The following is a 13,310-nucleotide window of genomic DNA, read 5'->3' on the forward strand; positions in this document are numbered from 1 at the left end:
GCTTGTGCTTAAGACCTAGCGCTGACCCCGCACCACAGAGTGCCCTTGCCAGTACCACTTGGGTTACTGGCCATAGGCATCCTATCTCTGATTACAAGAGTGGACTTCCTAATCCTTGCAACAATTTCTATGGTGGTAATTAGTTTACAACAATCAAAAGAAAAAACAGCACGTCCAGCACCTTCATTATAGATACAGTAGATAAATAGATAGATAGATAGATAGATAGATAGATAGATAGATAGATAAATAGGTATAAAGGTCTATAATTTATGATATTCTGCAACGAGTAATGTGGTGTGACAGTGCTTTAACCATTTAATTGGTTATTGCTGTTAAAAATAGTAAATAAATTACAGTCATTTTTTGTATTTCTTTCATGCAGTATTAAGTATTTTGAAATGTAGACAGCGAGATAAGTGATTGCTGCTACAAAGCTTGTGGTGCATGAAGAATCTAATGAACATGCCTAAATCAAAGAAATACTCCTGTATTAGTGTGCTGACAACTGCATCTATATAAATAGAGCCACAATACATAGCTGTAAAACATAGCAGTATATACTTATATAAATTGCATCTTAGACAATAAAACATTCATTCCCTTGCATATAAACCATCTGGCACAACTACCAAAAATATTTTGTGGAAAAGTGCATTTAATTTACAGAGGAAACAGAAAATATTCTTGTCCACTGTCTACAGTATTTCAGTATACAGTAATTCAGTGAGCAATAGGCACAGAATACATACCCTTTCTTGGTCTTATATCTAGGGGTATATTTACTAAAGTACAGGTTTTTCAAAGTGGAATTGCTGCCAATAGCTACCAATCAGAGTCTAGCTATTATCTTCTAGAAGGTGCTAGACAAATTATACGTTTTTTTCTGACTGGTTGCTATAAGCAACAACTCCACTTCTAAAAACCCGCACTTTTGGTAGGTGAAAGCTGACTAGGCTTGGAAATAGGTAAGAATCCTGGGTTTTTTGCTGATTGGCTGTCATCACAGCCTTGTTGCTAGGCAGATTAGTTTAGATTTATGGGGCAGCAGGTATGCTATGCAGCCATTAGGAATTCTTAGGGGGTGTGGTTTAATGTGGAAATATATAAGGCAGTGGTTCCAAAACTGTGCGCCTTGGAACCCTAGGGTGCCTTGGCACACTTGCAGGGGTGCATCAGGTTGGTGGTCCATAACTAAATCAAATTATTTATGGTCAATGTAATGTAAATATGTTAATAAACAGAAGTGCAAACCTGTCCACCACCAGATAAGTGAACCTAAGGATAACAAGTAAGCACTATTTAGTTCACTGTACTATATTACTAGATTTTTTTCTGTATTTAACCATAACAAACTAAAACTTAGGGGTGCTGTGAAAACAATGCTGATACTCTAGGGTGCTGTGATTCAAAAAAGTTGGGAACCACTGATATAAGGGCTTGTTTGTCAGAGTTCAGCCTCTTTTTTACAGTCTGGAAGATTGGATGAGTATCCTGCACTATGCTTAACCATTGTCTTTTCTTATATCACTTCTTTCCTTTCTGCTCTCAGCTCCCCCTTTTTTCTCTTACCTCATGCCTCGTCCCCACAGGTCCGCTACCCCCTCCACAGGGTGGCTGAGTATGCCCGTCTTCCCGCTCAGAGCCGCGGCTGCTCGTGAGCACGGGCGTACATCCCCCCTCCCCCGTAACACACTGCCTTCGTTCACATCCACTGTGCAGGCTCGGCACTGCTGGCTAGCCCTGCTAGCCTGGCCACCTCCGCTGCACCAGCAGGAGTGTCCAGTACCGCGGCTCCTGCTGGTTTCTCTGCAGCATACACCAGCATTCCCACTCCTCCTCCGCCAAGCACCCCTACTCCTGTGCTGCCTCCTCACCTTTCATCTTTAGTTGCAGGTTTGCCAGCCTCAGCTGTGGTTTCCCATAACGTCGAGGTAGCTCATGCAGCTACTTTTCCCATGCGCGTCAAGGTGGCCCTGGATGCTGATCCGACGGCTCCTCCTTGTGAAGTCGCAGAAGACGCGGTTCCCGGACCATTTGGTGGTGGTAGAATGGATTGCTTGATTCCTCTTCCTTTGACTCCAGTTCTCACTCGTCTGTTTCCCCTGAGCGCACGAGTAAGCTTGCTAGGATGATTGCACAGCGGTTGCCTAAGTAGTCAGGTGCTAAGGGTCGTAGAACGCCTGCTTCCAGGCCTAAAGAACCTGAGGCGAGAGCGGACTCTGGGCCTGATTCAGAGCCGGACGCTATTTGCGGACGGTCGTTCCAAAAAAGGGGCCGGCTATTTAAATTGAGCGTTCGCTCTTTGCGGTTTGTTGACGCCTCTATGTCTGAGCGAGCAAACGAAAAATGCGCTCGCTATTTTGTAAAGATGCCCCTTTGCCGTTCACATCACACGTCATCTCCAGTATTTATTAGATTAATCGGGTACATCGAAAGGCATCAGAACTGCTCGCAGTGCTTGTGGTAGGTTTTTCCTACCGCAATCACTGCGAGCAGTTCAGGCTAAAAGACGACCAAGTAACAATGGTCGATGACGCTCCTTTACTAATTATGCACTCCCATTAAACGCCCTATTGACCGTTTGGCACGCCTGCGTTCGGATCTCCACTCCCCCTTTTTCAAGCACCTTCCCCTGTTACCACCCACAAATGGTACATTTTGTCAATCAAATTAGCAGCCCCTCGCTGTTTTGCGAGCACACGATTTCCGACCGCAATGACTGGTTTGCGCATGCGCATTACGACCCATACGCATGCGCAATTGTGCGAACATCGCTCATAGCGAACGAGCGGCCGCTTACGAGCAGCTCTGAATCAGGCCCTCTGTGCATTGTGCCAAAACGGTGATCCTTCTGGGTGTACACAGAGCGTGCGTGAAAAGATTCACAAAGGTAAATTTGTGGATTTTTTCTCGCTCAGGGCAGGAAACCTGGTGGTGTAGGGAAAGAAGCATACTGTAGCTTTTATGGCTTAAAGGCATGCTTATCTTTGTGGCTTGCTATCTTGAGACATGTGCTGAGGAACACATGAACTTGATTAAATACATCTAATTGGTCCATGATATGATCATCCGGTGCAAGAAGCTTGCATGAAGGGAGTACTGTATGACGTGCAGTTTAGGTACAAGCAGGATGGCAAGCTGTTTATGCCACTTGGGGTTAAGGATGTGGAGGTGTGATTGGAAGTATCGCAGCAGCATCGACCCCCCTTGGATACGGTTCAGCCTCGCAAGGCCCCCTCCTCATCAAAACCAGGTGTGTCAGGATTGGCGAAGGGGAAATGTTTTGCTTTTAATGACTCTCGTTGCCCGCGAGGTCTGGCCTGTTGTTTTTGCCACTCCTGTCGCATCTGTGGAGGAGAGCACCTGCCAAGGATTGCCGACATGTCTCTGGGAGTGGGGCCGCCGAGTGGACAGATAGTTCCAAGAACACTAGTTAAGGAACAGTCCCCCATTTGTATGGCTGAGCTTTCAAAGTGGTTGGAGTGTTATCCCTTTAGGGCGGATGCTACCTTTTCTTTCAAGGTTTTTTGGTCAGTTTTAGTCTGCCTATTGAGGGTACACTGCGGGTCAGGGCGCCCCGTAACTTACGTTCTGCCAGAGAATTCCCTGAAGTGTTGTAGGCTAAGGTGACTGCTGAGGTCTTGTTGGGTAAGATGGAGGTTCATTCCCTCATCCTCCTCTACAGGTCTATTTCCTCTTTGGTCCACAAGAAGGTCCCTGGGAAGTCCCTCCTTATGCAGCATCTATCTTACTCACAGGGCAGTTCGGTTAATGATGCCATACCAGAGTCAGCATGTAGGGTTGTTTATCAATCTTTTGACGAAGCTTTGGGATTGGTTCGTAGTTTTGGTTCGGATGCCTTGTTGGTGAAGCTTGATATTGAATCGGCAGTCCAATTGTTGCCTTTGCATCCGGATGCCATGCAATATATAGGTTTTTGTCTGTACACTGGATAAATGTTTGTCCATGAGCTGCGAGGTCTCCTGCGCCTATTTTGAGAAATTCAGTTCCTTTTTACACTGTGAGGTTTCCTGCGCCTATTTTGAGAAATTCAGTTCCTTTTTACACTGGTGTACTCATGCTGGCACTGGCCAGGCTGGTGGTGCACATTATTTGGATAACTCTCTCTTTATAGCGCAGGGAGGAGTGACATGTGGGCCTGATTCAGACCCGGTCGCATGCGCTGAGCGCTCGCAACCGGGTCGATGGTGGCCCACAGCGCATGCGCACGTTGGAGCCGGCTCCGTTGTGCGCATGCGCGAGACCTGGCTAGCGACGGGCAATCCGTCGCTCCGGGTCTCGCACCAAAGGGGGCAAGCTGTCGATGTTGAGTGACAGCTCGCCCCCTTTGGTGGGCGGGCCGGGGGGGTGGCTGCCCAAACGGAGGCATTCCCGGGAGAACGCTTGCCATTTGAGGCGGCCCCACTGACATAACGAGTGATGTCAGTGGAGAGCTTCTGGCTCTGTTAGAGCCGAAAGCTCTCTGGGGCTTGCGATGAACAAGACCCTACCAGAAGGGTCTCGTCGCAAGCCCCATGGTCGCGATGGTCTTGACCATCGCGACCATCATCATGGCCACTCGCTATAGCTGTGGGTGGTCACCCACAGCTATGCGAGCGGCCAAGAGGCCGTTCCAAAAAAAAAATCCCGGCCCTGATTCAGAGCGAGCGCTCTGTCAGAGCGAGCAGCTCTGAATCAGGCCCTCTGTTCGGATCTCCTCTTTTCTGCTCAGGCTTTGTTTAAAATTTTAGGTGTTCCTATGGCGCATGACAAGACAGAGGGTCCCTCCTTGTCAGTGGCATATCTAGAGGGGAGTCGAGCAAGGCATGTGCCCTGGGCGTCATCAGACTGCCTTGGTCCAGGACACTGGTATCAAGCCAGTGTAGTGCAGACCACACAGTGGGCCTGATTCAGACTCGCTCGCGAGTGCTGAGCGCTTGCAAGCGGGTCGATGTTGGCCCAGTGCGCATGCGCGAGACCCGGATAGCGACGGGCAAGCCGTCGCACCGGGTCTCGTACCAAAGGGGGCGTGCTGTCGATGGTGAGTGACAGCACACACCCTTTGGTGGGCATGCCGGGGGCGTGGCTGCCCAGATGGAGCCAAAAGCACTCCAGGGCTTGCGGCAACGAGACCCTACCACAAGGGTCTCGTCGCAAACCCGATGGTCTCGATGGTCTTGACCATCGCGACCATCTTCCTGGCTGCTCGCTACAGCTGTGGGTGATTCAGAGCGAGCGCACTAAACAGTGACATACACCATCGCCAGCGCCGGGTAGTACACTCGTACTACCCGGTGGCGGTGTGTTTGTTTTGGTAGCCAATGAAAAGTCAGACAGACTCAATGGCTGAGCTCCACCTTCCGGCTCCCGCAGTGGGTGATGGGAGAGACGGAGGAGCGGACAGAGGCTAACGCAGGAGCGGGGATTCAAGCAAGTGTTGTTTTTTTTGTGTGTACATGTCCTATATATGTAAGGGGCACTGGCACTGCATAGGGGAGGCCACTACTGGGGGCACTATATAAAGGGCACTACTGGGGGGCACTGCATAGTGGGAACCACTACTGGGGGCACTGCATAGGGGGAACTACTACTGGGGCACTATATAAGGTACACTACTGGGGGAACTGCATAGGGGGGACTACTACTGGGGGCACTGCATAGGGAAGACCATTACTGGGGGCACTGCATAGGGGGGACTACTACTGGGGGCACTATATAAGGGGCACTGCATAGGGGGACTACTACTGGGGGCACTATATAAGGGGCACTACTGGTGGCATTGCATAGGGGGGACCACTACTGGGGGCACTGCATAGGGGGGACTACTACTGGGGGCACTGTATAAGGGGCACTGCATAGCGGAGACCACTACTGGGGGAACTGTATAAGGGTCACTACAGGGAGCACTGCATAGGGGCTCCACTACTGGGGGCACTGTATAAGAGGAACTGCATAGAGGGGACCACTACTGGGGGCACTGTATAAGGGGAACTACTGGGAGTACTGCATAGGGGGGGACCCCTACTGGGGGCACTGTATAAGGGGTACAACTACTGGGGGCACTGCTGAGGGGGGGCCACTACTGGGGGCACTGTATAAGGGGCACTACTGGGAGCACTGCATAGGGAGGACCACTACTGGGGGCACAGTATAAGGGACACTACTGGAGGCACTGCATAGGGGGGACCACTACTGGGGGCACTGTATAAGGGACACTACTGGGGGCACTGTATAGGGGGACATCCACTAGCGGCACTGTATAAAGGGCATTACTGAGGGCACTGTATAAGGGGCACTACTGGGGGTACTGTATGAGGGACACTGCATGAGGGGCACTGTATAAGCGGCACTACTGGCGGCACTGTATAAGGGGCATTACTGGGGGCACTGTATAAGGGGCACTACAACAGGGGGCACTGCATAAGGGGAACTGCTACTGGGGACAGTGCATAAGGGGCACTATTACAGTGGGCAATGCAACTGGGGATATTAAGGTGCATGTGGAATGGAAAGGAATGTTCCCAGTTCCAGTGACAAGAAACGGTAGTGTGTCATGTTGACACGCCCCTATTTACCCTTGTGGCATGTGACCACGCTCCATTTTTTAACTTGCCCTGGGCTCCAAATATCCTAGTTACGCCACTGCTCCTCATGCTTGTCTTATTTAGGTTTCGAGATATATACGGTTGCCAGTTGCGGTCATTTGCCATAGGAGAAGGTTGTCTAATTACTTGATCAAATAGTGGTTTGTTTGTCTGCTGATAGTGGGCCTGATTCAGTACAGATTGCAATTGCAATAACGATTACGCACGCAGTCTTGCTGCGCAGATATGCTAATGTCTGCGATTGTTATGCCGTCGCAGCACAATATAAGGATGCCCACTTCACCTTACACACATCCGTAATACTTAGCAAGACTGCAAAACCATTGGTAACATCGAGTACCTTTGCAGCCTCATGCACACTTGAACAAGGTCTAACCTTACTTAGGAATTGCTAATCTCATTGCACGTATTGAAAGCGCAAGCTGCGTATGGCATCGCAGTGGATAATTTATGCACGCCCCTTCAACGGCGTTCAAATGCACTGGCACGCCTGCGTTATTCGGCCGGCCACCCATTCACCACCCCCAAATGGTACTTCCTGTCAATCACTCTGGGATGGGTCTGCGTAGTCACTGTGATAGCAATCCCGATTGCAGTGGAGTGTTCGCGCACAACCACTGCGATGTGTACGCATGCGCAGAACACAACAATCGGCCAATTGCGTACATAATCGCAGTTGTAATCGCTGCTGAATCAGGCCCAGTATTAAGTTAAGCGCTGTGCCATCCATGTTGGCTTCCTTTATTTTCACTTGTCGTGTCATCCCAATGGGGAGAGTTTTTTGTGGGAATCTGGAAAGAGATACGGTCGGTGCGAGCCAGCCGCATCACCACGTGCGGCTGTCTTCTGAGATTAAGGATGATCTCCGCATTTGGGCCAGATTTATGGTTCAATTTAATGGCGAGGCATTTGGCCATCGCTACCAGTCGCTAATGCTACCTTGCAGCTTTTTACCGATGTGGCTGACTGATCAATTTTGGGGCCTTTTTTGATGAGGAATGATGTGCTGCTCCCTGGTCTTTAGACTGGCATTCTGAAAACCTCAAGGCCCCCATACACGGTGCAATATGCACCTTACGACGCCACGGCCGATCCGATGGCCGACATATTGGGCGGTCCCCACACAAAGTGATTTGCTGCCTGGCCACCCGATATCGCGACCATCGGGCTTGCGACGGAGACCCTGCGGTAGGGTCTCGCTGCCACAAGCCCTGGAGTGATTTTGGCTCTATCAGAGCCAAAATCACTCCCACTGACATCACTAGTGATGTCAGTGGGGCCGGCTTCAGACGGTAGGCGTTCCCATGGGAACGCCTCCGTCTGGCAGGCACGCCCCCGGCACGCCCACCAAAGGGGGCGTGCTGTCAATCAACATCGAGACCCGATGCGAGACCCGGAGCAACAGCTTGGCTGTCGCAGTCTGGGTCTCGTGCATGCGCACGACGGGGCTCCCTCCATCGTGCGCATGCGCAGTGGGGCAACATCGACCCGTTTGCGAGCATCCTTTGCTCGCGAACAGGTCTGAATGACCCCCCAGGTGGCTTCTGATGCTTAATAAGCTGTTCTTTTCCATTTAGCTTTTGCGATAACATTTTTTTGGGCGTTTAAATTAGTGAGATTGTAGCGTCCAGTAAGTCGTCACTGTCCTCAGGTTTGTTGTTAAATGACATTGGACCTCATTCAGACCCGGTCACAAGTGGTGAGCGCTCGCAACCAGGTTGATGTTTAGGCCCTGCGCACGCGCGGCAACCGCACTGCACATGCGCAAGCCCCGGAGCGAGAGAGAAATTCTTTTGCTTCAGAGCTCACTACAAAAGGCGCGGCTGTCGATGTTGATCGACAGCTCGACCCGTTTTGTAGGCGGGGCGGGGGGGTAGTTTCACAAACTTCCTTAAGGAACGCCTGCTGTTTTGTGGGCGGCCGCACTGACATCAGCAGTGATGTCAGTGGGGAGCTGCCTGCTCGATCAGAGCAGGAAGCTCCCTGGGGCTTGCAGTTGCCGAGACCCAACCTTAGGGTCTCGTCGCAAGCCCCGATGGTTGCGATGGTCTTGACCATCGCGACCATCAACCTGGTAACCCACAGCTTAGCTAGCGACCAGGAGGCCGCACTTGAAAAGTCAAGCAGCCGCCCTCATTCAGAGCGATAACTCGCTTCTTGCGACCGCCTCTGAATGAGGGCCATTGTTTTTAGGGATTCAGCGGTTTTCTGAAAGCTTAGGTTTTCAAAGACGATCAGTAGGGTAGGGGCAGATGGGTTACCCTGCCTAGGAACGAGGATCCTTCGGATTGCCCGGTGCGCCTTGCATCTTGTTTTATGGGTCTTCGCCCATCCGGCGGGTCCCAGTGGTTGTTGCGTGCTAATTTAACCCCCCTTTCTAAATTGCTGCTGTTCTTAGGTATGGTTTAGTTGAGTTAGGTTTGGATAGTGCGTCTTACAGCACTCATTCCTGTCTTATTGGGTCAGCGACCAGTTCTGCCGTTGCGGGGCATCTCCTGCTTCCATGCAAGGGATAGGGTGTTGGAAGTCTACAGCCTTCAGAGCTTAAGTGTGCTGCAACAAGTTGTAGTGGCGCTCACTGCATCAACCCGAAAACTTTGTTTACCCACCAATTGTTGAATGTTTAGCATTCAACAATTGGGGGTGTGAAGGGATTTTTTAATTTTTCCCCCCAAGGACCTTGATCTGGCCCACTTTGTGTTCACGGGAGGCTTTTTAGTTTTTTTTCTTCACTTGGGTTACATGTTTCCCCCTTTTGCATCCCTGCTAATTAGTTGCTATGTCTTTTACAATTTTGAATGCTTATTATGGCTTGGTTTTGGTGTGATGCTCATGGTTAGGGTCTTTTTCTTTCCATACAGTGGAACAGAGAGAAGACGGGCAGGTGTGGCTGGTGGGCCAATCCTAAATTTTTTGGCAGAGAGGCATTATTTGGTATAACATGCCAGTTTGTTACTTGGGGAAGATTGGTGTACGTGGCCTTTAAGTTGAGACTGTGCTAGCTTTGCTGGTGTCATCTGCAGCTAAATGGGGTGTGCCTGATTGGTTGGTGTTGCATGTGGGTGGCAATGACATTGGTCATTTGAAGGGCTTAGAGCTGATTGTGAGACTGCAAGGGATTTTGAATGAGGTCAGGATGATGTGGCTGAATGTGAGCATTGTTTGGTCAGAGATAGTTCCCCGTTTTGTGTGGCGTGGGGCTTGTAAGCATAATGCTTTGGATAGGGCAAGGAAGATGGTTTAACATGGCGTTGGCCAGGTACGTGGGTTCATTTGGTGGCTTGGTAGTTAGACATGGCTTTTTGGGTCCTGACCTTTCTAGATATTTTCGCTGTAATGGGGTGCATCTTAATGCTTTAGGCTTGTTTATTAAGGATTTGTTGTCTTTTTTGGACTAGATTCGTTTGTGGGTGGAGGGCCAGTTTTTCCCCTAGGAACTGGCTTTGGGGGGAGTACACTGCATCTCAGTGGCTTTATGTGGCGCAAGAAAGTGTTGTGAGTGCGCTTGCCCTCTATTAACATGGCGAGTTTGTCCTCAGTGCGAGGGCATCATTACAAATAACCATTTGTAATGATCAGAATGTTGTAAAAATCTGTTAATTAAAGATAACTGGATGGTTATGGATGATCTTTTTACTTACCTGTCCCAATGTGCACTCCATGCCACCAAGGAAATCTGCATCCTTCAGGCCGTTGTGATTGCTGCTAATGTCATGAACTTCAAAACGTAGACGCTGAACTTCCTCAAAATAAAAGTCCACTGTGAAAATTTTAGAGAAAATAGGGTTGATGCATGTTCTGATGACCTCTGTTCTGTCCACCTGTAAGTAAATAGTAAAAGTACTGTATTAGAACATTTTCATATAGTAAAAGTCTTAGAACATTTTCATATTATATTAATATTTAGCAAAAATGTAAAGAGAAAATGCATTTTATGCTCCTCCAGTTGACCAAAGAAAATACTGAATGAAGAGCCCAGATGCACAATCTGCTCTTAATTTTGACAGCTAAGGTCTATCTTTCAATACCATTGTAATAGAGCATTCTCTAGAGCAGTGGTTCCCAAAATGTTTTGAATCACATCGCCCTAGAGTATCAGCATTTTTTTTCTTCACGGCACCCATAGGCCAAAAGTCTCTTAATGAGAAATTCATAAAAATATATTAAAAGAAGTAATTTGTGCCTAAGTGGCATCCTTAGGTTCAGCTATGTGGTAGTAGACAGAGTTGCGCTTCGGCTTGCCTCCATGATCTCACCTGTGCTGCTCCCTACCTCTGGAACTCTCTCCTTCACCCTATCAGACTCTCCATCGCTCTACAAATCTTCAAACGGGTTCTCAAGGCTCACTACTTCAAATCCTTCCAGCTCTCATCCTAACCTGCTGCTTATATGCTTCTTCCTCACTGTCTACCCTATCTATGTCACCCCTGTCTGTCTCCTCCCCTATAGAATGTAAGCTCTCAGGAGCAGGGCCCTCTTCCCTTATGTGCTTTTCCTTCCCTCACTCATACGATCATCTACTCAAAACTCTCCACAAGGACACTTAACACTTAGTAGCTGACGCCCTGCTGCTTTTTCGAGTGTTATGATCGCTGCAGCAATGTTTATAAACCATGTTATTATTCTGTATTGTCTTGTACTGTAAGTCGCTGTTTTACAAATTTGCTAATTTGTTAATGTACTGTGTAAATCGCTGCGGAACCCTTGTGGCGCCATATAAATAAAGGATAATAATAATAATAATAATAATAATAATAATAATAATAATAATAATAATATGATTGGCAGCACTGGTTTTGTCTATCACATCAACCTTAAATAATTTGATATGGTCAAACCCGTGGTACCCCTGCACGTACCAGTTGTCTACCTGGGGTGCCACGGCACCCAGTTTGGGAGCCACTGCTCTAGAGAATGCTTGTGATTAAGATATGCAGTTGGATACAAAACTTTATTTGAAACCAATTAGTGAGAAAGAATCATTTCACAGTTAAATATATAAGGTTGGTTCTGACAATTCACAACTAGCATTAGATATTATACCCAATACTGTTGCTCCACCTACGTCCTGAAAAGATTAAAATATATAAAAAACAGTTATGATTTCAACTCTATTGCCAACCAAAAGGTGGCAATAGAGTCATGTCTTAAGAATAGGGATGTGCAGGCTCGGATAGGTTCGAGTTTGCACGTGGAGTTCGGATTTTTCCCTCCAAAAAAACGGAACTCAGAACGAGGCAAAACGTCATCTTACATGGACGAACATCATCATTCCTGGACAAAAGACCAGGAATGATGATGTTCGTCCATGTAAGATGACGTTTTGCCTCGTTCTGAGTTCCGTTTTTTTGGAGGGAAAAATCCGAACTCCACGTGCAAACTCGAACCTATCCGAGCCTGCACATCCCTACTTAAGAAGGTATGCAGTGAGCATGTCGACAATAAACATGTTGAAAAGCATGAACATTATGTGGACCCTGGAAGGCAGATGACACGATGTCACGTCAGCAAGTGTTAATCGCTACTTAAAGCATATACGTGCCAACATTATTACTATCATGTTGACAGTTTTACTGCTGGTGCATGAAATGCTTTAAGTTGTTGCCGACATCCTGCTGTCTGCCTTCTGGGACCCACATATTGCTTGTCAATATACAACAAGCCATACTGTATGTGACGCCTTAAAGAAGACAAAAATGTGTCATCATTACTAAAGATGTGCACGGACCCCCTTGTTTTGATTTTGGCAAATGTTTATGGTTTTGGCAAAACCACCCTCAAGTTGACTGGTTCGGATTCAATTGATTAAAACAGCTAAAATAATGTAATTTGGTCGGGACTCAGGGCCTGATTCAGAGCCGGACGCTCTGACCAGAGCGCTCGCTCTGAATCAGGGCCGTCCTACTTAAAAATGGAGTGGCCTCTTGGACGCTCGCATAGCTGTGGGTGTCCACCCACAGCTTATGCGAGCGTCCATGATGATGGTCGCGATGGTCTTGACCATCGCGACCATCGGGCTTGCGACGGAGACCCTGCGGTAGAGTCTCGCTGCTGCAAGCCCTGGAGTGATTTTGGCTCTATCAGAGCCAAAATCACTTCAACTGACATCACTAGTGATGTCAGTGGGGCCGGACCCAGACGGTAGGCGTTCCCATGGGAACGCCTCCGTCTGGCAGCCACGCCCCCGGCACGCCAAGCTGTCTCTCCGGGTCTCGCACCAAAGGGGGCGTGCTGTCAATGGTGACAGCACGCCCCCTTTGGTGCGAGACCCGGAGAGACAGCTTGGCTGTCGCTATCCGGGTCCTGCGCATGCGCACGACGGGGCTCCTTCCGTTGTACGCATGTGCATTTGGGTACCATCGACCCACTTGCGAGCGTCCTGCGCTCGCGAGCGGGTCTGAATGAGACCCTGAATTCTACTCAGAACCTCAAAAATGATCCTAGTAAGAGAACTATACTAAAATTGCAAGACTTTTTTTTGTACAGTATGTTGCAAATTTCATAATTTTTATTGAATCCCTTAAACATTTAAAAATGGGGGATATGGTAAATGGGCCCCTAAGACATACAGGGGCCTATTTACTAAGCCTTGGATGGAGATAAAGTGGAGTCCCAGCCAATCAGCTCCTAACTGTCATTTTTCAAACACAGCCTGTGACATGGCAGTTAGGAGCTGATTGGCTGGTACCTTATCTCCGTTCA

The 13,310-nt window shown here is 48.5% G+C and overlaps 1 protein-coding gene across 1 annotated transcript in view; it reads right to left on the reverse strand.

The window, feature by feature from the left end:
• Nucleotides 1–13,310, reverse strand: part of CPNE4 (copine 4) — a 480,619-nt gene that overhangs the window by 177,258 nt on the left and 290,051 nt on the right. Inside the window, exon 3 of the mRNA XM_088463796.1 lies at nt 10,250–10,429. Within this exon, the coding sequence (XP_088319922.1) occupies nt 10,250–10,429 (180 nt within the window). The remainder of the gene's footprint in view (nt 1–10,249; nt 10,430–13,310) is intronic.

This window comes from Taudactylus pleione, unplaced genomic scaffold (genome assembly GCF_031769625.1).
Source record: "Taudactylus pleione unplaced genomic scaffold, aTauple2 ptg000053l, whole genome shotgun sequence".
NCBI lineage: Eukaryota > Metazoa > Chordata > Amphibia > Anura > Myobatrachidae > Taudactylus > Taudactylus pleione.